Source organism: Cyprinodon tularosa, unplaced genomic scaffold (assembly GCF_016077235.1).
Source record: "Cyprinodon tularosa strain WSP-4 unplaced genomic scaffold, ASM1607723v1 ctg738, whole genome shotgun sequence".
Lineage (NCBI taxonomy): Eukaryota > Metazoa > Chordata > Actinopteri > Cyprinodontiformes > Cyprinodontidae > Cyprinodon > Cyprinodon tularosa.
The window spans coordinates 168,994-196,252 of NW_024039494.1; the positions used below are offsets into that span (position 1 = coordinate 168,994).

The 27,259-nt window shown below is 53.4% G+C and overlaps 2 protein-coding genes across 7 annotated transcripts in view; both read left to right on the forward strand.

Moving 5' to 3' along the window:
• hecw2a (HECT, C2 and WW domain containing E3 ubiquitin protein ligase 2a) overlaps positions 1 to 4,715 on the forward strand; it is a 33,998-nt gene extending 29,283 nt beyond the window's left edge. For 4 of the 6 annotated variants that reach the window (XM_038269772.1, XM_038269777.1, XM_038269773.1 and 1 more), the window contains exons 27-31: positions 1,516 to 1,630; positions 2,009 to 2,094; positions 2,309 to 2,421; positions 2,677 to 3,881; positions 3,969 to 4,715. In XM_038269772.1, coding sequence (XP_038125700.1) covers positions 1,516 to 1,630; positions 2,009 to 2,094; positions 2,309 to 2,421; positions 2,677 to 2,788 — 426 coding nt within the window. In that variant the 3' untranslated portion in view covers positions 2,789 to 3,881; positions 3,969 to 4,715. The remainder of the gene's footprint in view (positions 1 to 1,515; positions 1,631 to 2,008; positions 2,095 to 2,308; positions 2,422 to 2,676; positions 3,882 to 3,968) is intronic. The other 2 variants (XM_038269775.1, XM_038269776.1) reach the window with 2 other exon arrangements.
• Positions 4,716 to 16,181: 11,466 nt separating this feature from the next.
• stk17b (serine/threonine kinase 17b (apoptosis-inducing)) lies at positions 16,182 to 27,133 on the forward strand. The gene is made up of 7 exons (XM_038269760.1): positions 16,182 to 16,686; positions 17,532 to 17,744; positions 22,586 to 22,724; positions 22,830 to 22,956; positions 23,205 to 23,253; positions 23,352 to 23,531; positions 26,108 to 27,133. The coding sequence occupies exons 1-7, from the start codon at positions 16,577 to 16,579 to the stop codon at positions 26,352 to 26,354; spliced, it is 1,065 nt and encodes a 354-aa protein (XP_038125688.1). The 5' UTR covers positions 16,182 to 16,576; the 3' UTR covers positions 26,355 to 27,133.
• Positions 27,134 to 27,259: the final 126 nt, after the last annotated feature.

A 27,259-nucleotide genomic window follows, 5' to 3' on the forward strand; every position in this document is an offset into this window, starting at 1 on the left:
ATCACTAGAACTCTCCGTTCACCTTCTAGAATCACTAGAACTCCCCGTTTACCTTCTTGAATCACTAGAACTCTCTGTTCACCTTCTAGAATCACTAGAACTCTCCGTTTACCTTCTTGAATCACTAGAACTCTCCGTTCACCTTCTAGAATCACTAGAACTCTCCGTTTACCTTCTAGAATCACTAGAACTCTCCGTTCACCTTCTAGAATCACTAGAACTCCCCGTTCACCTTCTAGAATCACTAGAACTCTCCGTTCACCTTCTAGAATCACTAGAACTCTCCGTTCACCTTCTAGAATCACTAGAACTCCCCGTTCACCTTCTAGAATCACTAGAACTCTCCGTTCACCTTCTAGAATCACTAGAACTCCCCGTTCACCTTCTAGAATCACTAGAACTCTCCGTTCACCTTCTAGAATCACTAGAACTCTCCGTTTACCTTCTTGAATCACTAGAACTCCCCGTTCACCTTCTAGAATCACTAGAACTCCCCGTTTACCTTCTTGAATCACTAGAACTCCCCGTTTACCTTCTAGAATCACTAGAACTCCCCGTTCACCTTCTAGAATCACTAGAACTCTCCGTTTACCTTCTAGAATCACTAGAACTCCCCGTTCACCTTCTAGAATCACTAGAACTCCCCGTTTACCTTCTTGAATCACTAGAACTCCCCGTTTACCTTCTAGAATCACTAGAACTCTCCGTTCACCTTCTAGAATCTCTAGAACTCTCCGTTCACCTTCTAGAATCACTAGAACTCTCCGTTCACCTTCTAGAATCACTAGAACTCTCCGTTCACCTTCTAGAATCTCTAGAACTCTCTGTTCATCATTACCAGGAAGTGGCGGGAAATACCAGGAAGCGTGCACCTATGGGTCAGCAGGTACCTGAGGAAGAGCGGCTGCTGACGTCACTCTGCTGCCCACCCCCCGCCTCCACCCCCCACCCCACCGCCGCTCAGAAGGCTTTTTCATTTATGGAGTTATGGACAGAACTCTGCTGGCAGACCAGGGAAATGAAAAAGCAATGTCTGCTGTGTTTTCTCTTTGATTACGGCATAAATGAGCAGCCTTAAAGAAGAAAATACAAACAGGATGATTGATTACTAATTTCATTTATGAGCCAAATAATGCAGCCACATTCTTAAAATGAAAAAGCATTTCTGGAAAGAAGAGGAGACTGAATGACCAGATGGATGATAAACACTTTTGATTGAGTGATTTTATTAATCTTTGGAAATAGGAGAGACACATTCCTGGATTTTACACTTGATATTTTCTGCTGTTTAAATGTTAATAAATATCTAACAATAGATAAAAGCATCACTGTCTCCGTTTCCTGGTTTCATTTTAATATGTTTTTATTTTAATCTACAAGCTGGAAATAAGCCCAGGTTAGATTTAGAAACCTTATCCTGGCTTAATGTGAAATGCAGCTTCATTGTTGGTTCCCCTTCAGCAGCTTCCTGAAACCTGTCAGTTTGTTCTAAACGTTTCAGCCATCTGTCTGCAGGTGGTGGATGTGCGGCTGGTGTCGGTGTTCGATGCCCGCGAGCTGGAGCTGGTGATCGCAGGAACGGCAGAGATCGACCTGGCAGACTGGAGGAGCAACACGGAGTACAGAGGAGGTAGAAGGAGCCGGGGGGGGCTCCAGGCCAGGCCGGATCCGTTTGGCTATCAGGCGTCGTTAACAAACCTAACCAAGGTTGCAGCCGAGTCGCTCTAAATGTTCCTTCAGGCCAAATGAAGGATTATTATCTGTAATCCCATCAAAATGTCACTTTCTCCATAAGGAGCTCCATGAATTTCCCACAGAGGCCAAAGCGTTTAGCAGGAATGTTGCAGTCAGAGGAGGCGGCGGGTCATGGCTCACAGTCAGCCTCTTTTAATAGACCAATCGACTGAGACGCTAAACGGCTCCGGCCATGAAACATTAAACAGGAGGAGGAGGAGGAAGGCCTTCTTTTCTCCTGAGTCATGCACCTTCCTCATCTCTATGCCCTCAGGTTACCATGACAACCACATAGTGATTCGCTGGTTCTGGGCGGCTGTGGAGAGATTCAACAACGAGCAGAGGCTGCGGCTGCTGCAGGTAGGACATGTGGGCTGAGCTGTGCTGCCCTCTAGTGGCAGAGGAGCAGCGCTGTGATGCAGCGAACCGCTTCCTGCCAGAAATGTCCAGTTGCATTATGATCCAGACAGTTTGGATCCCTGAACCGGGTCAGCGTAGATAACGTAGAACCTGCTCTAGCAATGATTGGCTGAGGAAGTGCTCCAAGGTTCTCCCGCTCTTCTGTCTCTTGCAGTTTGTGACGGGAACCTCAAGTATTCCCTACGAAGGTTTCGCTTCCTTACGAGGAAGTAATGGACCGCGCAGATTCTGCGTGGAAAAGTGGGGAAAGATCACGTCCTTACCCAGGTGAGATGATGTTAGTGGAGAGAGGAGCAGTTCACCAGGAGCTGCTGTAGCGTAGCTTAGCTAAAGGTATAAACACAGGCATCGATTTCAGGCAGTAAAGTCTCCCTTTGAGGAGGCCCAGAGTGGAGCCCTGAGGAACCTCATCAGCTCAGATGATAGAGTTGGTTGAAAGAAGTGTCCTAGAAACGCCCCATGTAGAGCAGCAGTGGTTATCTAGAACTGAAGCTTTGCTGATCTCCTGATGTTCCTCCTCAGGGCTCACACCTGCTTCAATCGTCTGGACCTGCCGCCGTACCCGTCCTTCTCCATGCTCTATGAGAAGCTGCTGACCGCCGTGGAGGAGACCAGCACCTTCGGCCTGGAGTGACCTCCGCCACAGATCAACCGTGAGACAGCTGACCTGCTGCTTCCTCCTCCTCCAGCTCCTCATCCTCAGCAGCCGTCGAGTCAGCAGAACCTCTGAGGACGTTTTCATTTGGACCTGTTGTCACTGAGCCACGTGTTCTTTACCTCATCCAGCCTGCACCCCCCCCTCCCCTCTGGACCTTCAAACTGTGCTGGGAGATGAGGACCACGTCTAGATGCCCTGGGCCTAACTGGACCGGCACCACATCAGCTCCCTCCTCTTCCTCCTGACGATGCGATCACTTCCTGCTCAGAGAAGCAGGATTCAGGTGTGTGAGTCGAACCGCTGGGATCTGAAGGACTCCAGCTGATGAAGCAGAGCAGCAGAACCTTTCAGGGAGGTTCATCTGAGGAGGACCAAGATACCTTTCTATAGGTGGGGGTGGTCAGGAAAGGGTGGGTCAGTGAAGAGGCTGTAGTGAGTTTGTTCCAGGACGGTGGTTTTCACCCGTCCAGCAGAACGTAGGACAGGTGTCTCACTTCCCACTGGACACTCTGTCTTTCACAGATCTGCTTGCTTCCACCCAGGGAGCTGGTTAGATCCGTCCTCTGACCACAGAACCTGAGGGGGTCTCAGGATGCAGAGACACATTTTGGTCCCTGTCCCAGTCCTTCCAGTTCTCCCAGTCAAACAATGCATGCTGGTTCTGTTGGTTTCGGGCTCTGTGAGCTCCGCCAGCAGACACCTCTAGGTGGCGCCGTGTTATAGCTCAATATTGCATGCAGAAATAGTCCTGCTAGATTTGTGTATGAGGACACTTCATCCGGACATGGTGCTGAGTGCGCCGCTGGAGACGGTACCTGGAGGTGTAGCAAGGAGAGGGTACAGGGACCGGAGCAAGGAGAGGGTACCGGGAGGCAGAGCAAGGAGAGGGTACCGGGAGGCAGAGCAAGGAGAGGGTACAGGGACCGGAGCAAGGAGACGGTACGGGGAGGCGGAGCAAGGAGAGGGTACGGGGAGGCGGAGCAAGGAGAGGGTACCGGGAGGCAGAGCAAGGAGAGGGTACCGGGAGCAAGAGCAAGGAGAGGGTACCGGGAGGCAGAGCAAGGAGAGGGTACAGGGACCGGAGCAAGGAGACGGTACGGGGAGGCGGAGCAAGGAGAGGGTACGGGGAGGCGGAGCAAGGAGAGGGTAGGGGGAGGCAGAGCAAGGAGAGGGTATCGGGAGGCGGAGCAAGGAGAGGGTACCGGGAGGCAGAGCAAGGAGAGGGCAGAGCAAGGAGAGGGTACCTGGAGGCAGAGCAAGGAGAGGGTATCGGGAGGCGGAGCAAGGAGAGGGTACCTGGAGGCGGAGCAAGGAGAGGGTACCGGGAGGCAGAGCAAGGAGAGGGTACCGGGAGGCGGAGCAAGGAGAGGGTACCGGGAGGCGGAGCAAGGAGAGGGTACCGGGAGGCAGAGCAAGGAGAGGGTACCGGGAGGCGGAGCAAGGAGAGGGTACCGGGAGTGGTAGCAGGGGGCGGTACTAAATGGTGGCAAGCGGCTGTTGGACAGGGCCAATGATCCATGCAGAGCAGAACCAGTGTGCAGTCCTGGCGGTCTCTCTGTAAATAAACTTCTGTGTCCGTCCGTCTGTCCGTCCTACTGTGTGTAAAATCCATGTTCTGCACCGGTTCTACCGAAGGTTCAGGGTGTTTTGCTCCAATGAATCGGGCCTTTGGTTCGGTCGAGTTCTTCCAGAATCATGTTTGGATGAACTTTGTGCATGAGAAGCTTCCTGTTGTGCCGCTCCGTTCTTCACTGCAGTGCCGGTTCTGTTGGACCTGAAGATAGCGGCTCTGCTGGTCTGGATCTGGATCCACCTTCAGAACCTCACTCTATGCAAGGCTGCTGTCTGTCTGTCTCCATTTCACTGGGATGATTGTAATAAAAGAACCGACTGAACACTTTCATACCGGAACCCGTGGGCTCTTCTTTGGCTGCTGAGGTCCAAAAGGACCTGGACCCGGTTCTGATCCATTCAGACACACTTCAGAATTATTTTTCTACCAGCAAAAGAAACATATTCAAATATTTAGGAAAATAATTGAAATTCTCATCCTGTCGGAGATGGACCTACTGGTGAGCAGCGGAACCGGGCCTGAGCTCCGGACCGTCCTGCAGCGGAACCGGCTCTGACCTCCAGACCGTCCTGCAGCGGAACCGGCCCTGAGCTCCGGACCTTCCTGCAGCGGAACCGGGCCTGAGCTCCGGACCTTCCTGCAGCGGAACCGGGCCTGAGCTCCGGACCGTCCTGCAGCGGAACCGGCCCTGAGCTCCGGACCGTCCTGCAGCGGAACTGGCCCTGAGTTACGGACCGTCCTGCAGCGGAACTGGCCCTGAGTTATGGACCGTCCTGCAGCGGAACCGGGCCTGAGCTCCGGACCGTCCTGCAGCGGAACTGGCCCTGAGTTACGGACCGTCCTGCAGCGGAACTGGCCCTGAGTTATGGACCGTCCTGCAGGGGAACCGGGCCTGAGCTCCGGACCGTCCTGCAGCGGAACCGGCTCTGACCTCCAGACCGTCCTGCAGCGGAACCGGCCCTGAGCTCCGGACCTTCCTGCAGCGGAACCGGGCCTGAGCTCCGGACCTTCCTGCAGCGGAACCGGGCCTGAGCTCCGGACCGTCCTGCAGCGGAACTGGCCCTGAGTTACGGACCGTCCTGCAGCGGAACTGGCCCTGAGTTACGGACCGTCCTGCAGCGGAACTGGCCCTGAGTTATGGACCGTCCTGCAGCGGAACCGGGCCTGAGCTCCAGACCTTCCTGCAGCGGAACCGGCACTGAGCTCCGGACCGTCCTGCAGCGGAACTGGCCCTGAGTTACGGACCGTCCTGCAGCGGAACTGGCCCTGAGTTATGGACCGTCCTGCAGCGGAACCGGGCCTGAGCTCCGGACCGTCCTGCAGCGGAACCGGCCCTGAGCTCCGGACCGTCCTGCAGCGGAACTGGCCCTGAGTTATGGACCGTCCTGCAGCGGAACCGGGCCTGAGCTCCGGACCGTCCTGCAGCGGAACTGGCCCTGAGTTACGGACCGTCCTGCAGCGGAACTGGCCCTGAGTTATGGACCGTCCTGCAGCGGAACCGGGCCTGAGCTCCGGACCGTCCTGCAGCGGAACCGGGCCTGAGCTCCGGACCGTCCTGCAGCGGAACTGGCCCTGAGTTACGGACCGTCCTGCAGCGGAACTGGCCCTGAGTTATGGACCGTCCTGCAGCGGAACCGGGCCTGAGCTCCGGACCGTCCTGCAGCGGAACTGGCCCTGAGTTATGGACCGTCCTGCAGCGGAACTGGCCCTGAGTTATGGACCGTCCTGCAGCGGAACTGGCCCTGAGTTATGGACCGTCCTGCAGCGGAACTGGCCCTGAGTTATGGACCGTCCTGCAGCGGAACTGGCCCTGAGTTATGGACCGTCCTGCAGCGGAACTGGCCCTGAGTTACGGACCGTCCTGCAGCGGAACTGGCCCTGAGTTATGGACCGTCCTGCAGCGGAACCGGCCCTGAGCTCCGGACCGTCCTGCAGCGGAACTGGCCCTGAGTTACGGACCGTCCTGCAGCGGAACTGGCCCTGAGTTATGGACCGTCCTGCAGCGGAACCGGGCCTGAGCTCCGGACCGTCCTGCAGCGGAACCGGGCCTGAGCTCCGGACCGTCCTGCAGCGGAACCGGGCCTGAGCTCCGGACCGTCCTGCAGCGGAACCGGGCCTGAGCTCCGGACCGTCCTGCAGCGGAACCGGGCCTGAGCTCCGGACCTTCCTGCAGCGGAACCGGCCCTGAGCTCCGGACCTTCCTGCAGCGGAACCGGCCCTGAGCTCCGGACCTTCCTGCAGCGGAACCGGCCCTGAGCTCCGGACCTTCCTGCAGCGGAACCGGCACTAAGCTCCGGACCGTCCTGCAGCGGAACCGGGCCTGAGCTCCGGACCGTCCTGCAGCGGAACCGGGCCTGAGCTCAGGTGACGTTATAGATCCAGATCAACCAGATCATTCAGTCGGTTGATTCAAAGTTTTCTATCTAAGGAAAACCAGCTGATTGCATCGACTCATTGACTCTTCAGCAATCCCTCACACTAAGCATGCTTGTAGCGACAGTGGAGAGGAAAAACTCCCTTTGAACAGGAAGAAACCTCCAGCAGAACCAGGCTCAGTGTGAGGAAGGAAGATAGATGCAGTGATCTATAAATGATTTTCTATATCAGAAAAGTTTGGTAAGATGCAGCAGCTTCTCCAGTGGCTTTATCTGACACCGTACTAAACAGATCTTAGGCAGAATTCAGGTCTAGATAAGTATCATCTAGAAACAAACAAACAAAGGTGTTGATGACAGCGGCCATTTTCCCCCACATATAGTAGCCCCTCCCTCCTGCCATCTTCCAGCAGTGACGTCACGGTGCGGTAAGCCTAGCGCCATTCTCCCCGCTTTCCAAGCTAAATCAATGGGAACTACTAGACACATCTGCAATCAACAACAATTATTGAAGATTTCCAGAGGACTTCACCATTGAAATTCACCAGAGCTATAGTGAAACTGACAATGCCCACGTGCATGGCAGCTGGATGCTGGAATACATCGGGGAAAAGTGAAAAAAAGAGTTATTCCACCTTTCTGATTCCTGATCCTCCACGGACGGGTTGGTCGTTGGATCGCCAACTTGAAGAGGGAGGATTTGCCATCGAACTTCTGGCCAGAGAAAAAACCCGTAATATGTAGCCAACATTTGGAAGAAGAATGTTTTCAAGATGACTTGGATAATAGCGCGTTGTGACAAACACCAGATACAGCACTGGGACTTGATCAACAGCCGATACCGCACCGTGACAATGTCACTAACCAGTAGGTGGCAGTAGTGTTCTTTGACAAACATGGATGCCTCCAGTAAAGCACATTCACATGAAAATTACTCTGAATTAAAAACACTGATCATTTATTGAACAGGACGGAATAATTTCAGATTTAAAGAACTTTCAGAAGTTTGGATTCTGAATATGAGCGACTTTTCCTTTAATAATTTATATTGGTGAATAAAACTATGAATAAACTTTCTGTCACTAATCAGCAAAGATCCAAACTGTTCATCTCCAGAGAGGAAAACATCGAGGATGTCTGTTAATCCTCATTATTCAGGCCTGAGTTTGAAGCTTCTGCAGTTTTAATCTGTAATCCTGCAGTTTTCCTTTATGCTGATGATCCGTTGCTCTACTTTTCTAACTCTACATCTCCTCCATTCTACCTTTGAGTCTCGTTACCAGGAAGCATTTTCATTTAAGGAAACATGTTGACATTTTAAACCAGCCAAAGCAAACCTGTTAAAGCGGTCAGCTCTGCACATCCGTTTAGCAAAGGAGAAGTATCTGAAAGCAGGTGTGACAGTAAGTGGGAGGCGGTGAGATCAGGACGCGTTATGAGGAAATGTCTTAATGTCAGAACAAAGTCCAGAGTTTGAAGATAAGAGCGGCTTTAAAGCGCAGCTCATGCAGGTAACCCTTCTGATGAGTCTGGCTCCGTCCTTCACGCTAAAGTCCCTCAGGTTCAGAAGGCCACCGTCTCTACGCCGCCCCCCCCACCCCCACCGCCCAGATCAGCTTCCTGCTGCTGACTGGAAATGATGCAACGGTGGAATAAAACAGGAAACAACCTGTTATGAAAAACAAGACGCTCCTAAATGTGATGAGTCATTGGTTGCTATGGTGACGATCCAAAACACCGTTCCTCAAACGGCTGGCCTGCGTCAGACGGGCTGAACTCATACTACGCCTTTTCTCCACCTTGCCCAAGAGCACAAAGTCCAGCTGGAATCAAACCCTGCAGAACCTTCTGGTGACCGCAGCGGTTCTGGAGGTCCAGGAGCGAGTAGAACCATTAGAATTTGGTTCTGATCACTCTATGTTTATTGGACAGAGAAGACAAAGATATTCAACCCAGAATTCAAGTCAGAACCAGACTCAGTGTGAGCGACCATCTGCTAAAAGCGCTGATCTATAAACACTTTCTATGTTAGAAAAGCTAACAGTAAACCAGCTCAACGGGCGGCTCTGCCTGGGAAAGAAAGGGTTAACCAGTCAGCTCCGAGCCAGCTCCCATGTCAGAGGATGAAGAGAGCACATCCAGTTAGTCACAGTCAGAGAAACAGGACTACACTGGAAAACAGGCCAAGCTCCAACATCTAGAAACAAAGGTGTTGATGGCAGCAGCACAGCTGATATTTCTCTCCAGGATGGAGTCACAGCCAAACAGGAACAGACCAGATGAAGCTACTATGAGAAAAAGCAGAGAGAGCAGAACGTTAGAGATTGAACTAACAGATTCTGCAGAGTGGGAGAATAGAGATAGAATGAAGCAGAATGATGAAAAAGGGGTCCCTATGTCCTCCAGCAGTATAAGCTATGTTCACCAGTGCTAATTTTATCAGATTTTTTAAATTTAGTCTTAGTCACATTTTAGTGGTTTTAATCAATGGTGTAAATAATGACTTCTCCACACACAGCTTCTCTTTTTCTCTATTTATTTATCTAACACTGAGCAGAATAGAACGTCACTCACTCATTCTTTTTAACATAGATCTGCACACATTGAACCTTCTGCTTGTTTCATCATATCCATAAAGTCTTCATCCTCCATGGTCCCTGCAGTGAGGCCAGAACGCCTAATCCACTTTGCCACTGAGTTCTGCAGCTTTCTGCTCTGTGGAGTCAGGGGTGGGGGGGGGGCCTCCCTTCCCTCCCCAGCCTCTGATCTGGCTGTGATGTCACTGGGTCAGGAATCTAGTAGGGAGGAAGAAATTTAAACGATTAATATCCAGAGTATCAGTAGAACATCTTTCTTCTTTAGATGTGATTAATCTATTTTAGATGTGATTAATCTATCTCTGTTACAGGGATATGTACCTAAAGCTTTTAAGGTTGCTGTAATTAAACCTCTGCTTAAGAAACCGTCTCTTGACCCAGATGACTTGGTCAATTATAGACCTATATCCAATCTTCCTTTCTTATCCAAAATTCTTGAGAAAGTAGTTGCCAAACAAGTTTGCGATCACTTCCACCATAATGAACTTTTTGAAGAGTTTCAGTCTGGCTTTAGAGCTCATCATAGCACTGAAACAGCTCTGGTGAAAGTCACTAATGATATTCTCATGGCCTCAGATAATGGACTTGTATCTGTGCTCGTCCTGTTGGATCTCAGTGCTGCATTTGATCCAGTTGATCAGAATATTCTTTTAGAAAGACTTGAATATTTTGTTGGAATTAAAGGAACAGCACTAGACTGGTTTAAATCTGATCTATCTGATCGAATTCAGTTTGTTCATGTTAATGATAGATCTTCAACACGCTCAAAGGTTACCTGTGGAGTACCACAGGGATCAGTGCTAGGACCAATTCTCTTTACTTTATACATGCTCCCAATTGGTAGAGTTATTAGACAGCATGGGATTAATTTCCACTGTTATGCTGATGATACCCAGCTATATCTGTCTATAATCCAGATGAAGCTAACCCATTACATAGATTACAGGCATGTCTGAAGACAGAAAAACCTGGATGACTCTTAACTCTCTGCTCCTGAATGCAGACAAAACAGAAGTTATAGTCTTTGGACCAGAGTCTCTGAAAAAGAAGCTGATTAGCCAGTCACTTCATTTGGATGGGATTAAACTGATTTCAGATAATAAAGTAAAAAATCTTGGTGTTATTTTTGATCAGGACCTGTCATTTAAATCCCACATCAAAGAGGTTTCTAGAATTTCCTTCTTTCATCTGAGGAATATTGCAAATATGAGAAATCTCCTGTCCAGGGGTGATGCTGGGAAACTAGTCCATGCATTTGTTACTTCAAGGCTGGACTATTGTAATTCTTTACTATCAGGAAGTCCACAAACTGTAGTTAAAAGCCTTCAGCTGATCCAAAATGCTGCAGCCAGAGTTCTGATGAAAATGAAAAAGGGAGATCATATCTCTCCTATCCTGGCTTCTCTTCATTGGCTTCCTGTTAAATCAAGAATAGAATTTAAAATCCTCCTTCTCACATATAAAGCCTTAAATGGCCAAGCTCCATCTTATATCAGAGATCTGATTGTTCCTTATGTTCCTAACAGAGCACTTCGCTCTCAGTCTGCAGGTTTACTAGTGGTTCCTAGAATTTCTAAAAGTAGAATGGGAGGCAGATCTTTTAGTTATCAGGCTCCTCTCCTGTGGAACCAACTACCAGTTTTAGTCCGTGAGGCAGACACCCTGTCTACTTTTAAGGCTAGGCTTAAAACTTTCATTTTTGATAAAGCTTCTAGTTAGAGTGGCTCAGGTTATCCTGATCTATCTCTATAGTTCTGCTGCTATAGGCTTAGACTGCTGGAGGACATAGGGACCCCCATTTCATCATTCTGCTTCATTCTCTCTCTGTTCTCCTATTCTGCAGAATCTGTTAGTTCAATCTCTAACCTTCTGCTCTCTCTGCTTTTCCTCAGAGTAGCTTTGCCTCGTCTGTTCCTGTTTGGCTGTGACGTCATCCTGGAAAAAAACATCAGCTGTGCTGCTTCTATCAACACCCTTGTTTATAGATGTTGGAGATCGGCCTGTTTTCCAGTGTGGTCCTGTTTCTCTGACCGTGACTGAGTGGATGTGCTCTCTTCGTCCTCTGGCATGGGAGCTGCCTTGGAGCTCGTCTGCCTGGCTGTGTGTTTCCTGGACGGGGCCGCCTTTTCTCTGCTTCTGTCTCCTTGAACCCCAGTCGGCCTCAGCAGATGGCCGCTCACACTGAGCCTGGTTCTGCTGGAGGTTTCTTCCTGTTAAAAGGGAGTTTTTCTTCTCCACTGTCGCTACAAGCATGCTTAGTGTGGGGGATTGTATTTGAGTCAATGAGTCAATGCAATCGACTGGTTTTCCTTAGATAGAAAACTTTGTATCAATTTGACTGTATGATCTGGTTGAACTGTAAAGTGCCTTGAGATGACATGTGTGGTGAATTTGGCGCTATATAAATAAACTGAATTGAATTGAATTGAATTCAGTGACAGATAGACGGACGGATACAGCCCCGCCCCCATGCATGCACCTGTGCACTAACACACCTGTTCCTGCCACTGCAGGCCCACCTGTTCATTACCTTCTCCATATGGCAGCTGTTGGCTCCTCAGATGTGGCTGAGATTCTCTGTGTTCTTTCCTGCCATGTTGAAGCTGCAGGTGGCGTCCTTCCTTCCTGCAGTGTTTCCCTTCATGTTGTAAGCCAAATGGCTCCAAACATCCAGGTGTTGTTTAACGAACCGCACAATGGCATCCGCAATGACTGCGAAGCTGAGCTATGCTGCTACTGACTGAGCGCTGCGAGTCGCTGTGGGACAAACAGCAAAACAAAGCGTGATCATCTATGAAGCTCAAGATGCCGCTTATATTAACAATTTCTTAATGTTCATCCGTCAATAGATCGTAAATTTAATCTCTTTGTCTCGTTGTTGAAAATCATTTTTTATTTTCGTCATATTTTTATTTTCTGGAAACAATTTTTGTTCGTTCTCGTCATCGTCACGGGAAAAAGGGGCGTTGACGAAATTAACACTGGTTCAGACTGAACATGCTAGAGGCAGCAGAAGCTGCTGGTTTCCATGCAAAGTCAATGGTTGATGCATCAAGGTGCAGCTAAAGGTGCTGCAGGAGCAGCAGGAGCAGCAGGAGCTGCAGGAGCAGCGGCACCTCATGAGCTTCTGAGTGTCTGAGGAGCTTCAGAAGCAGCAGCTGTTGGAAACATTGACCTTTAGCTGCTGGACATCAACGAATGAGAGAAGCTGATCTGGGAGCTGGCAGGGAGTCAGACGCAGCACTGCTGATGCAGAGCGCTATGATCACTCCTCTGAAACAGTTTATTAACGCCTAAATTAACTTCAAATGTAGAAACCTGCCGGCAGAATATGTTGGCTTTTATTATCCTGCTGCCTGCAGTTTGTAGCACAGACCTGAAAAACGCTAACATCTACTTCTAGCCGCCACCAACAGGAGGGGAAAACCCTGGAGAGGCGAGCGGGCCTGAGGCAGCTGCTGCTGGGGATTCCCAGTGACAGCGCAGCGCCGGTATGTGGGGGTCTGAGCGGCTCCCACAGAGAAATAATCTTTGAAGGCAGGATGGTAATCTGGATGAACTGACTGCACAGACCATGTTTTCAGGAGGACTTTCTCACTTCAACATAGATTCTAACTACTTTCTACCCGCTGATCACAGCTAATATAGCAAAGCTGCTCTCTGGCATCGAACTCAGGAGCAGCAGAAGCATCTGGAGAAACTTTACTGTCTGACCTTAATGAGGATCAGAGATGAACATTTAGCTTATAGCAGCATAACTACAGAGACTGGATAACCTGATTATTCTGGATGAGGAATAAACCAAGATATTCAAACTGAATAAGTTTGTGAACAGAACCACAGCCTCCAGAACTCGGTTCTAGGCTGTGGTTCTGGTTCCACAGCAGTGGACCAGTTTCCAGAGCTTTCTCTTTCAGCAGATTGCTGACATTAACCAATCAACGCCTGAGAACAGAACCAAAACCTGAGATGTTGGTCTGCAGAGAGGAAACCCAGTCTGGAAGCCTTTGCTGAGCATCGGGGGCCGGATGGAGGCCGTCTGCTCCAGGAAGTTTTTACCTTCACTCTGCTGTGGAAAGTATTTGCACCCTCGCCCTGTTTCTGGACCTATTGAACCCTGATTGAGTCAGTTTGGTTTGGGACATTTAAACCATAAATAACTGACTCAATTATAGACCTATATCCAATCTTCCTTTCTGATCTAAAATTCTTGAGAAAGTAGTTGCCAAACAAGTTTGCGATCACTTCCACCATAATGAACTTTTTGAAGAGTTTCAGTCTGGCTTTAGAGCTCATCATAGCACTGAAACAGCTCTGGTGAAAGTCACTAATGATATTCTCATGGCCTCAGATAATGGACTTGTATCTGTGCTCGTCCTGTTGGATCTTAGTGCTGCATTTGATACAGTTGATCAGAATATTCTTTTAGAAAGACTTGAATATTTTGTTGGAATTAAAGGAACAGCTCTAGACTGGTTTAAATCTATCTATCTGATCGAATTCAGTTTGTTCACGTTAATGATAGATCTTCAACACGCTCAAAGGTTACCTGTGGAGTACCACAGGGATCAGTGCTAGGACCAATTCTCTTTACTTTATACATGCTCCCAATCGGTAGAATTATTAGACAGCATGGGATTAATTTCCACTGTTATGCTGATGATACCCAGCTATATCTGTCTATAATCCAGATGAAGCTAACCCATTACATAGATTACAGGCATGTCTGAAGACATAAAAACCTGGATGACTCTTAACTTTCTGCTTCTGAATGCAGACAAAACAGAAGTTATAGTCTTTGGACCGTCTGCCTGGCTGTGTGTTTCCTGGACGGGGCCGCCTGTGGAGCTGGTTGACAGCTGCCTTTTGTATCTATGCTTCTTTTTCTATGTCTGCTTCTGTCTCCTTGAACCCCAGTGGGCCTCAGCAGATGGCCGCTCACACTGAGCCTGGTTCTGCTGGAGGTTTCTTCCTGTTCAAAGGGAGTTTTTCCTCTCCACTGTCGCTACAAGCATGCTTAGTGTGAGGGATTGCTGAAGAGTCAATGAGTCGATGCAATCAGCTGGTTTTCCTTAGATAGAAAACTTTGAATCAATCTGACTGGATGATCTGGTGAACTGGATGTCATGTGTTGTGAATTGGCGCTATAGAAATAAACTGAATAGAAATTGATCGCCATACACTGCAAGAAAACACCAAAAAGTAATTAAATAATTTTTTTATACATGACTAAAGGGATACACACCCATCAAGGTACTTTAAAGTCTATTTTTGGTATAAAACTAAAAGGATAAACTAACGAGATAAACAGGTAATGTCTGCTCCTCTGACCGGCTCTTTAAATTGGCATAAAGTCCCTGAAAATGTTTTACTGTGAAGTTTAACTGATTAATGTGATTAATGGTGTCTCTATGTTACAGACCCTGGTTGCGCTGACATGTTTGACAATAAAATAATGAATATCAATCTATTTATTGATGGTATTTCAAATAGACTCAGAGGTGACTGAACCCAGAGGGCTGGTTTTCAGGGACCCAGTGGCCCCTGCATGGACGTCAATACAAGCATCCATCCTGGAACACCAGGGCACCGATCTCTATGTTTTCACTGGATTGCTGATTGCCTCAAAAGAGTGAAACCACCGCCGCCATCTTGGTAATCCCCACTCCCACAGAGACGTGCAGTGAAAATGTCTCCCTGTTCAGCATCTGGCTGCTAAAACCAGCAGTTTTCTGTCTGCAGGAAGACGTTCCACTGGTCATTTCCCAGTCAGGATAAATCCATCTATAGCCGATGGATCCTATAGTTTAGTCTGCAGACTAACATTAGTCTGGCTATCTCAGACTGACTGGAAGACACTGGGTCTAACATTAGAAAATAGAAAGTAGAGGAAATAGAAAGTAATTCACTGGGAAATGTTAATGTAGGAATTATTTATTAGGTGGATGATGCTGATGAGGATGATGTTGATTTTGAGTGTTTGTGGTATTTGTCATCTGAAAAGTCATGAACTGAAATATCTTGCAGGTTATGTTGATGAAAAAAAAAGTAGCTCATACACATAGATATATATATATATATATATATATATATATATATATATATATATATATATATATATATATATATATATATATATATATATATATATATATATATATATATATATATATATATATATATATATCATGCATTACCAGACCTGTAAGATGTAATTACTATAATATCAATCCATGCAGGTATGGTTGTAACATAGGGAGAATTATAACGCCACCAGTTCCACTAATCAGGGATAAGATCGGAGTCACACGATCATTTCAGTGTTTATCCGCTTCCTCTCCAGCTGGAAACAGGAACATGCAAATAATCAGTAGAAAAAACAGATTAGAGAGTAAATTTTTTGACCATGACAATATTTTGTTTAGTACTTTGTTCAGTGTTCATTAAACAGAATTATACATGTTAAGGAAGTTTGTTATAGTAAAATAATTTACACACACACACACACACAGAGTATATTTGACATGTTGAAGAGGTTTGCATTGGTGCCATTTGTAGTGAACTGATGTGGGTATTTAGTAAAGTTAATCCACTGATGCTCTGAAACAGTCAGTCTGTGTCAAACTGATGAATTTATCTTTATTTTAAAGTCTTAATTCCTCCTGAAAGTGGAAACATCATCGTAATTCGATGCTGTAGCGCAGATTGTTTACATTCTAACTAGGGAGTACCAATATGGCTGCCGGTGGCTTCAGAGTCACAGACCGAAGCGGAAGGCCGGTCGGTTCGGATCCCTGAACACAGACGGAATTCCCCTGGCCGTTTGAAACAGCGCGCATGCGCAGCAGGGCAGTGACGTGTCTGCTCGGTGTCACCCGGGATGTAGAAACGGACCAGCCGAACCGGACCGGAGCGAAGCCGCGAGGGCAGCTCCACGCGCGGGACTAAAACTCAGGAGGGTTCGGTCAGGAGGGACCAACCGAACCGAACCGGACCAACCGAACCGGTTCCGAATCACTGCTGGACCGGATACCGACAGCTGAGCTAAGTTAGCGGCTCTTCTGCTAGCCGCTGCTGGGAGGAACTACCGGCCACCCGGCCCGGTTCCGACCCACGAACCAGCGCTGATCCAGCCGAACCGGAGCCGCTGAGGAGGAGGAGCAGGAGGAGCAGTGAGGAGCAGCAGGAGCAGTGAGGAGCAGTGAGGAGCAGCAGCAGGATGTCCCGCAGGCGGTCGGACCCCCGCAGCGGGCTCCTGACTGAGACCCAGACCCCGATCAGCAGCGAACCTCTGGAGAACCTGTATGAGGTCACCGGGGAGCTGGGCAGGTGAGTACTTCCGGTTCTGGAGTCCAGATCCAGAACTGTTGATCATCATTGAATACAGCAGTTCCACCTCAGAACCGGGTCTGAAGCAGGTCCAAACCGGTAACCATGGCAACCGGACCTCAGAAAGAGGAACAGGAAGTAAACCTTTGATCACGATGAGGAACCAGGAGCTCCGGTTCTGAACTCAGACTGGGTTCTGGTTCTGCCATCGGGGCTTCATGATGTTATCCAAGCAGAACCGGGTCTGGGTGGGTCCAGTTCTCTATCTGGGTCGGTACCGCTGGTTGTCCAGATGGACTCCTGGACATCAGAACCGGATCCTCCTGTGGTTCTTCCAGCAATCAGAGGCTGCAGAAAAAGGTTCTGACCCGTTTCCAAGCTGAGCTGACCCGGTTCTGATCAGGACCCGGTTACAGCTGGAGGTTCTGACCCAAAAGCAAGTCTGCAGCTGGACCTGAACCAGAGAGCGGTCCTGCTGTGGTCGGTTTGTGCTGAAAAGTTCTGGTTTTCCCTCCGATCAGTAGAACGATCTTCTGATCGGAACCGGGTCTGATCAGTAGAACGATCTTCTGATCCGAACCGGGTCTGATCAGTCCTCCGAGCAGAACCAGCTGCTGGTGATCAGAACCTCTGGCTGCCTGAAGGTCCATGATGGAGAGCTCAGAACCAGAACCAGAGGTGCTGAGGAAGCGGGTCGGTTCCTTCCCTGGATGTCCTGTTTTTGGAACCAAGCTGCGGTTCTGATGGTTGTTCTGTTCTTGGTTCTGATGGTGGTTCTGGTCTTGGTTCTGATGGTGGTTCTGATGTTGGTTCTGATGGTGGTTCTGGTCTTGGTTCTGATCCAGGGGGAAGTTTGCGGTGGTGCGGCGCTGCGTGGAGAAAAGTTCTGGGAAAGTTTTCGCCGCCAAGTTCCTGCGGAAGAGGAGGCGGGGCCGGGACTGCCGGGCCGAGCTGATCCATGAGATGGCGGTTCTGGAGCTGACCCGGAACAACCCGCGGGTCGTCAACCTGTACGGCGCCCACGAGACGGAACACGACCTGGTCCTGCTTCTAGAATAGTAAGTTCTACGCTGGCGCCCAGGTTCAGTTGGTGGCTTCTTTTCCCGCCGGTCCGTCATGTTCTGACCCGTCTGGTCCGGTCCGTCATGTTCTGTCCGGTCCTGTCCGCCTGTCATGTTCTGACCCGTCCGGTCCGGTCCGTCATGTTCTGTCCGGTCCTGTCCGCCTGTCATGTTCTGACCCGTCCGGTCCGGTCCGTCATGTTCTGACCTGTCTGGTCCGGTCCGTCATGTTCTGTCCGGTCCTGTCCGCCTGTCATGTTCTGACCCGTTCGGTCCGGTCCGTCATGTTCTGACCTGTCTGGTCCGGTCCGTCATGTTCTGTCCGGTCCTGTCCGCCTGTCATGTTCTGACCCGTCCGGTCCGGTCCGTCATGTTCTGACCTGTCTGGTCCGGTCCGTCATGTTCTGACCCGTCCTGTCTGGTCCGTCATGTTCTGACCCGTCCGGTCCGGTCCGTCATGTTCTGACCTGTCTGGTCCGGTCCGTCATGTTCTGTCCGGTCCTGTCCGCCTGTCATGTTCTGACCCGTCCGGTCCGGTCCGTCATGTTCTGACCTGTCTGGTCCGGTCCGTCATGTTCTGTCCGGTCCTGTCCGCCTGTCATGTTCTGACCCGTCCGGTCCGGTCCGTCATGTTCTGACCCGTCCGGTCCGGTCCGTCATGTTCTGACCCGTCCTGTCCGGTCCGTCATGTTCTGACCCGTCCGGTCCGGTCCGTCATGTTCTGACCCGTCCGGTCCGGTCCGTCATGTTCTGACCCGTCCTGTCCGGTCTGTCATGTTCTGTCCGGTCCTGTCCGCCTGTCATGTTCTGACCCGTCCGGTCCGGTCCGTCATGTTCTGACCTGTCTGGTCCGGTCCGTCATGTTCTGACCCGTCCTGTCTGGTCCGTCATGTTCTGACCCGTCCTGTCTGGTCCGTCATGTTCTGTCCGGTCCTGTCCGCCTGTCATGTTCTGACCCGTCCGGTCCGGTCCGTCATGTTCTGACCCGTCCGGTCCGGTCCGTCATGTTCTGACCCGTCCGGTCCGGTCCGTCATGTTCTGACCCGTCCTGTCCGGTCCGTCATGTTCTGACCCGTCCGGTCCGGTCCGTCATGTTCTGACCCGTCCTGTCCGGTCTGTCATGTTCTGTCCGGTCCTGTCCGCCTGTCATGTTCTGACCCGTCCGGTCCGGTCCGTCATGTTCTGACCCGTCTGGTCCGGTCCGTCATGTTCTGACCCGTCTGGTCCGGTCCGTCATGTTCCGACCCGTCCGGTCCGTCATGTTCTGACCCGTCCGGTCCGGTCCGTCATGTTCTGACCCGTCTGGTCCGGTCCGTCATGTTCTGACCCGTCTGGTCTGGTCCGTCATGTTCTGACCCGTCCGGTCCGTCATGTTCTGACCCGTCTGGTCCGGTCCGTCATGTTCCGACCCGTCCTGTCCGGTCCGGTCTGTCATGTTCGGACCCGTCTGGTCCGGTCCGGTCCGTCATGTTCTGACCCGTCTGGTCCGGTCCGTCATGTTCCGACCCGTCCTGTCCGGTCCTGTCCGCCTGTCATGTTCTGACCCGTCCTGTCCGGTCCATCATGTTCTGTCCGGTCCTGTCCGCCTGTCATGTTCTGACCCGTCCGGTCCGGTCCGGTCTGTCATGTTCTGACCCGTCCGGTCCGTCATGTTCTGACCCGTCCGGTCCGGTCCGTCATGTTCTGACCCGTCTGGTCCGGTCCGTCATGTTCTGACCCGTCTGGTCCGGTCCGGTCTGTCATGTTCTGACCCGTCCGGTCCGTCATGTTCTGACCCGTCCTGTCCGGTCCGTAATGTTCTGACCCGTCCGGTCCGTCATGTTCTGACCCGTCCTGTCCGGTCCGTAATGTTCTGACCCGTCTGGTCCGGTCCGTCATGTTCTGACCCGTCCTGTCTGGTCCGTCATGTTCTGACCCGTCCGGTCCGGTCCGTCATGTTCTGACCCGTCCGGTCCGTCATGTTCTGACCCGTCCGGTCCGGTCCGTCATGTTCCGACCCGTCCTGTCCGGTCCGTCATGTTCTGTCCGGTCCTGTCCGCCTGTCATGTTCTGACCCGTCCGGTCCGGTCCGTCATGTTCTGACCTGTCTGGTCCGGTCCGTCATGTTCTGTCCGGTCCTGTCCGCCTGTCATGTTCTGACCCGTCCGGTCCGGTCCGTCATGTTCTGACCTGTCTGGTCCGGTCCGTCATGTTCTGACCCGTCCTGTCTGGTCCGTCATGTTCTGACCCGTCCTGTCTGGTCCGTCATGTTCTGACCCGTCCGGTCCGGTCCGTCATGTTCTGACCCGTCCGGTCCGGTCCGTCATGTTCTGACCCGTCCTGTCCGGTCCGTCATGTTCTGACCCGTCCGGTCTGTCATGTTCTGTCCGGTCCTGTCCGCCTGTCATGTTCTGACCCGTCCGGTCCGGTCCGTCATGTTCTGACCCGTCTGGTCCGGTCCGTCATGTTCTGACCCGTCTGGTCCGGTCCGTCATGTTCCGACCCGTCCGGTCCGTCATGTTCTGACCCGTCCGGTCCGGTCCGTCATGTTCTGACCCGTCTGGTCCGGTCCGTCATGTTCTGACCCGTCTGGTCTGGTCCGTCATGTTCTGACCCGTCCGGTCCGTCATGTTCTGACCCGTCTGGTCCGGTCCGTCATGTTCCGACCCGTCCTGTCCGGTCCGGTCTGTCATGTTCGGACCCGTCTGGTCCGGTCCGGTCCGTCATGTTCTGACCCGTCTGGTCCGGTCCGTCATGTTCTGACCCGTCTGGTCCGGTCCGTCATGTTCCGACCCGTCCTGTCCGGTCCTGTCCGCCTGTCATGTTCTGACCCGTCCTGTCCGGTCCATCATGTTCTGTCCGGTCCTGTCCGCCTGTCATGTTCTGACCCGTCCGGTCCGGTCCGGTCCGTCATGTTCTGACCCGTCTGGTCCGGTCCGGTCCGTCATGTTCTGACCCGTCTGGTCCGGTCCGGTCTGTCATGTTCTGACCCGTCCGGTCCGTCATGTTCTGACCCGTCCGGTCCGGTCCGTCATGTTCTGACCCGTCTGGTCCGGTCCGGTCTGTCATGTTCTGACCCGTCCGGTCCGTCATGTTCTGACCCGTCCTGTCTGGTCCGTCATGTTCTGACCCGTCCGGTCCGGTCCGTCATGTTCTGACCCGTCCGGTCCGGTCCGTCATGTTCCGACCCGTCCTGTCCGGTCCGGTCTGTCATGTTCTGACCCGTCTGGTCCGGTCCGGTCCATCATGTTCTGACCCGTCCGGTCCGGTCTGTAATGTTCTGACCCGTCCGGTCCGGTCTGTCATGTTCTGACCCGTCCGGTCCGGTCCGGTCTGTAATGTTCTGACCCGTCCGGTCCGGTCCGTCATGTTCCGACCCGTCCTGTCCGGTCCGGTCTGTCATGTTCTGACCCGTCTGGTCCTGTCTGGTCCGTCATGTTCTGACCCGTCCGGTCCGGTCTGTAATGTTCTGACCCGTCCGGTCCGGTCTGTAATGTTCTGACCCGTCCGGTCTGTCATGTTCTGACCCGTCCGGTCCGGTCTGTCATGTTCTGACCCGTCCGGTCCGGTCTGTAATGTTCTGACCCGTCCGGTCCGGTCTGTAATGTTCTGACCCGTCCGGTCCGGTCTGTCATGTTCTGACCCGTCCGGTCCGGTCTGTAATGTTCTGACCCGTCCGGTCCGGTCCGGTCTGTAATGTTCTGACCCGTCCGGTCCGGTCCGTCATGTTCTGACCCGTCCGGTCCGGTCCGTCATGTTCTGACCCGTCCGGTCCGGTCCGTCATGTTCTGACCCGTCCGGTCCGGTCTGTCATGTTCTGACCCGTCCGGTCCGGTCTGTAATGTTCTGACCCGTCCGGTCCGGTCCGTCATGTTCTGACCCGTCCGGTCCGGTCCATCATGTTCTGACCCGTCCTGTCTGGTCCGTAATGTTCTGACCCGTCCTGTCTGGTCCGTAATGTTCTGACCCGTCCGGTCCGGTCCGTCATGTTCTGACCCGTCCGGTCCGTCATGTTCTGACCCGTCCTGTCTGGTCCGTCATGTTCTGACCCGTCCGGTCCGTCATGTTCTGACCCGTCCGGTCCGGTCCGTCATGTTCTGACCCGTCCTGTCCGGTCTGTAATGTTCTGACCCGTCCGGTCCGGTCCGTCATGTTCTGACCCGTCCGGTCCGTCATGTTCTGACCCGTCCTGTCCGGTCCGTCATGTTCTGACCCGTCCTGTCTGGTCCGTCATGTTCTGACCCGTCCGGTCCGTCATGTTCTGACCCGTCCTGTCTGGTCCGTCATGTTCTGACCCGTCCTGTCTGGTCCGTCATGTTCTGACCCGTCCGGTCCGGTCCGTCATGTTCTGACCCGTCCGGTCCGTCATGTTCTGACCCGTCCGGTCCGGTCCGTCATGTTCTGACCCGTCCTGTCTGTCATGTTCTGACCCATCCTGTCTGGTCCGTCATGTTCTGACCCGTCCGGTCCGGTCCGTCATGTTCTCACCCATCCTGTCCGGTCCGTCATGTTCTGACCCATCCTGTCTGGTCCGTCATGTTCTGACCCGTCCTGTCTGGTCCGTCATGTTCTGACCCGTCCGGTCCGGTCCGTCATGTTCTGACCCGTCCGGTCCGGTCCGTCATGTTCTCACCCATCCTGTCTGGTCCGTCATGTTCTGACCCGTCCGGTCCGGTCTGTAATGTTCTGACCCGTCTGGTCCGGTCCGGTCCGTCATGTTCTGACCCGTCCTGTCCGGTCTGTAATGTTCTGACCCGTCTGGTCCGGTCCGGTCCGTCATGTTCTGACCCGTCCGGTCCGGTCCGTCATGTTCTGACCCGTCCGGTCCGTCATGTTCTGACCCGTCCTGTCCGGTCCAGCGCTGCAGGCGGGGAGATCTTTGACCTGTGCGTCTCTGAGGAGCTGCTGCCGGAGGTCCAGATGACCCGCCTGATCCGCCAGACCCTGGAGGGGGTCCACCACCTGCACCAGAGCCACCTGGTCCACCTGGACCTCAAGGTACGCCAGAACCAGAACCGCCGTGTTTGAGTAGAACTGGGTCAGAGGGTCGTCATGGTGACCAAGAGGAGAGCGCATCTGACGGGCCTCCCTGTTCTCCTGCAGCCCCAGAACATCGTGCTGACCAGCCTGGCGCCGCCAGGAGACGTGAAGATCGTGGATCTGGGTCTGGCCCGCCGCCTGGGCTCGGCCGGCGAGCTGCGGGAGATTCTGGGAACGCCGGAGTACGTAGGTAAGCGGATGGGATCGGATCCAGAGCCTCCGGGTTCCATTCAGGGATGAACGGAACATTCTGAAAAGTGTGGAGTTCCCACCCAGAACCCTGTAGAACCTCTGAGCTCCGTCAGGATGGATGGATCCAGGTCCGAGCTTTGACTAGGCCGGTCCAACCTGGTGGACCTGCAGATGCTCTCAGAACCAGCAGGGTTCTTCGGGTTCTGGTTCTGATCCAGGTCTACGTCTCCTCCGTTTCTCCTTCAGCTCCAGAGGTCCTGAACTATGAGCCCATCACCACGGCAACGGACCTGTGGTGAGTTCCAACAACCAGAACCTGTTTCTGCTTTGGACCGCTAGGTGGTTCTTTGTTCTGACCCGGCTCCCGGTCCGGTCTGGTCCGTGTGTCCTCAGGAGCGTGGGCGTGGTCTCCTACATGCTGGTGACCGGAGAGTCTCCCTTCGCTGGAGACGACAAGCAGGAGACGTTCCTCAACGTGTCGCAGGTCAACGTGGACTACAGCCGCGACGCCTTCGGCCGCGTCTCTGAGCTCGCCGTCGACTTCATCAGGAAGCTGCTGGTCAAAGCGCCCGAGTGAGTACCCGGCCGCAACCTCCTCTGGAGGAGCCGGAACCTCCTCTGGAGGAGCCGCCACCTCCTCTGGAGGAGGTGGAACCTCCTGTGGAGGAGCAGGAACCTCCTCTGGAGGAGCCGCCACCTCCTCTGGAGGAGCCGCCACCTCCTCTGGAGGAGCAGGAACCTCCTCTGGAGGAGCAGGAACCTCCTCTGGAGGAGCCGGAACCTCCTCTGGAGGAGCCGCCACCTCCTCTGGAGGAGGTGGAACCTCCTGTGGAGGAGCAGGAACCTCCTCTGGAGGAGCAGGAACCGCCTCTGGAGGAGCAGGAACCTCCTCTGGAGGAGCCGCAACCTCCTCTGGAGGAGGTGGAACCTCCTGTGGAGGAGGTGGAACCTCCTGTGGAGGAGCAGGAACCTCCTCTGGAGGAGGTAGAACCTCCTGTGGAGGAGCCGGAACCTCCTCTGGAGGAGCAGGAACCTCCTCTGGAGGAGACGGAACCTCCTCTGGAGGAGCCCGAACCTCCCCTGGAGGAGCAGGAACCTCCCGTGGAGGAGCCGAAACCTCCTCTGGAGGAGCCGCAACCTCCTCTGGAGGAGCCAGAACCTCCTCTGGAGGAGCCGGAACCTCCTGTGGAGGAGCAGGAACCTCCTCTAGAGGAGCAGGAACCTCCTCTGGAGGAGCTGGAACCTCCTCTGGAGGAGCCGGAACCTCCTCTGGAGGAGCCGGAACCTCCTGTGGAGGAGCAGGAACCTCCTCTGGAGGAGCCGCAACCTCCTCTGGAGGAGCCGGAACCTCCTGTGGAGGAGCAGGAACCTCCTCTAGAGGAGCCGCCACCTCCTCTGGAGGAGCCGGAACCTCCTCTGGAGGAGCCGCCACCTCCTCTGGAGGAGCCGGAACCTCCTCTGGAGGAGCCGCCACCTCCTCTGGAGGAGCCGGAACCTCCTCTGGAGGAGCAGGAACCTCCTCTGGAGGAGCAGGAACCTCCTCTGGAGGAGCCGGAACCTCCTGTGGAGGAGCCGAAACCTCCTCTGGAGGAGCAGGAACCTCCTCTGGAGGAGCCGGAACCTCCTCTGGAGGAGCCGGAACCTCCTCTGGAGGAGCAGGAACCTCCTCTGGAGGAGCCGGAACCTCCTCTGGAGGAGGTGGAACCTCCTGTGGAGGAGGTGGAACCTCCTGTGGAGGAGCAGGAACCTCCTCTGGAGGAGGTGGAACCTCCTGTGGAGGAGCCGGAACCTCCTCTGGAGGAGCAGGAACCTCCTCTGGAGGAGCCGGAACCTCCTCTGGAGGAGCAGGAACCTCCTCTGGAGGAGCCGGAACCTCCTGTGGAGGAGCAGGAACCTCCTCTGGAGGAGCCCGAACCTCCCCTGGAGGAGCAGGAACCTCCTGTGGAGGAGCAGGAACCTCCTCTGGAGGAGCCCGAACCTCCCCTGGAGGAGCAGGAACCTCCTGTGGAGGAGCCGAAACCTCCTCTGGAGGAGCCGCAACCTCCTCTGGAGGAGCCCGAACCTCCCCTGAAGGAGCAGGAACCTCCTGTGGAGGAGCAGGAACCTCCTCTGGAGGAGCCCGAACCTCCCCTGAAGGAGCAGGAACCTCCTGTGGAGGAGCAGGAACCTCCTCTGGAGGAGCCCGAACCTCCCCTGGAGGAGCAGGAACCTCCTGTGGAGGAGCCGAAACCTCCTCTGGAGGAGCCGCAACCTCCTCTGGAGGAGCCGGAACCTCCTCTGGAGGAGCCGGAACCTCCTGTGGAGGAGCAGGAACCTCCTCTAGAGGAGCAGGAACCTCCTCTGGAGGAGCTGGAACCTCCTCTTAAAGATGTTCCGGCTCCTCCAGAGGAGGTTCTGGCTCCTCTAGAGGAGGTTCCTGCTCCTCTAGAGGAGGTTCCTGCTCCTCCAGAGGCGGTTCCTGCTCCTCCAGAGGAGGTTCCGGCTCCTCCAGAGGAGGTTCCTGCTCCTCTAGAGGAGGTTCCTGCTCCTCTAGAGGAGGTTCCTGCTCCTCCAGAGGCGGTTCCTGCTCCTCTAGAGGAGGTTCCTGCTCCTCCACAGGAGGTTCCTGCTCCTCCAGGGGAGGTTCGGGCTCCTCCAGGGGAGGTTCCTGCTCCTCCACAGGAGGTTCCGGCTCCTCCAGAGGAGGTTCCTGCTCCTCCACAGGAGGTTCCTGCTCCTTCAGGGGAGGTTCCTGCTCCTCCACAGGAGGTTCCGGCTCCTCCAGAGGAGGTTCCTGCTCCTCCACAGGAGGTTCCTGCTCCTCCAGGGGAGGTTCCTGCTCCTCCAGGGGAGGTTCCTGCTCCTCCAGAGGAGGTTCCTGCTCCTCCACAGGAGGTTCCGGCTCCTCCAGAGGAGGTTCCTGCTCCTCCACAGGAGGTTCCTGCTCCTCCAGGGGAGGTTCCTGCTCCTCCAGAGGAGGTTCCTGCTCCTCCACAGGAGGTTCCGGCTCCTCCAGAGGAGGTTCCTGCTCCTCCACAGGAGGTTCCACCACGCGTTCTACCGGGATGTTGACGTCAGACCCAGAATGGGCTCGGCAGACGGTGACGATGCGCCTCCTTAAGGAGGTCCGGTTTGGTTCTGATGATCTGAGGTTCTGGTTCTGCCTGCAGGGACCGGCCCAGCGCCGCAGAGTGCCTGACCCACCCCTGGCTGTGGCAGCAGCAGCTGTGCCTGAGCCCGGAGCTCGGCCCGGTCCGACCCGCCCGGGAGAGGAGCTGCGGCGCCAAGTGGGCGGCGCCGCAGGAGGACAAGGAGAACTTCCTGGACTCGACTTGTTCCCAGGCCAAGAGGTTCCGTCCAGATGAGGAGGCGTCTGCGGACGGGGAGGCGGCTTGGCCTCCTCCTCTCAGCTTTTAAATCCTTTCAGCTTCCAGAACTTTCTGACCCGCTTCACTGATGGACTCGGACCCGTTTGGTTCTGGAGGAAGGCTGGTTTCCAGCCCCTATCTATGCAGTTTAGTTCTATGCCTTAAAGCGGGTCTGCAGCAGGAACAGGAAGGTTCCTCTGACCCGGCAGAACCGACCCGGACCGTAGCTCAGGGCTTCAGTAGAACCGGTTCTGATGATCGTAGAGCAGCTTGGTTCCTTGGTAGCACTTAGTCCAGAACCAGAGGCTGGTTCTGACCCGACCCGGTTCTGCTACTTTTTATTGTTATTATTTATGTTCTTGCTGTTTGTTTTTATTGGAGCAACGAGCTCAGCGGGCCGAACGGAACCAGGAAGGCCTGAAGGGTCCAAGATGGAGGAAAGAGGTCAGGAAGGAAACAGGAAGTAGGAAGGATTTGGACCCAGAGTCTGACGTTCAGGATGGAGCAGAGGAAGGTGGAGAAAGTTCTGGAAGGTTTGAGGAGCGACCCGATCAAACAGAACTGCTCAGCGGTGGGACAATGTGGGCTTTGTGAGGACGGAGCAGTCCGTCCGGCGCCGCTCTGTCCCTCGGTTCCGTCATCTAGAACTGCTGGAAGCCTGAACCGGTTCTGATCCGGACGGGTCGGCTGCTGCTGGTTCTGACTGAAGGAGCCGATCAGCTGGAAGGGTTCAGATTTTTATTTCTTCTTTGATTTTCATCATCTGTAATTTAATCAACTGCTGGATAACAGGAAGCAAACTGGAAAAAAACAACAAACAAACAAACAGCCTCCTGTGGTCTGTCTGCCGCCCCCTGCTGGCTGCCAGCAGAACTACAGCTACATGCTCCACAGCAGCAAAGGAATGAAGGAGAACGGAGCTGCGTCAGGCAGGGACATCTGCAAGACGTCTCT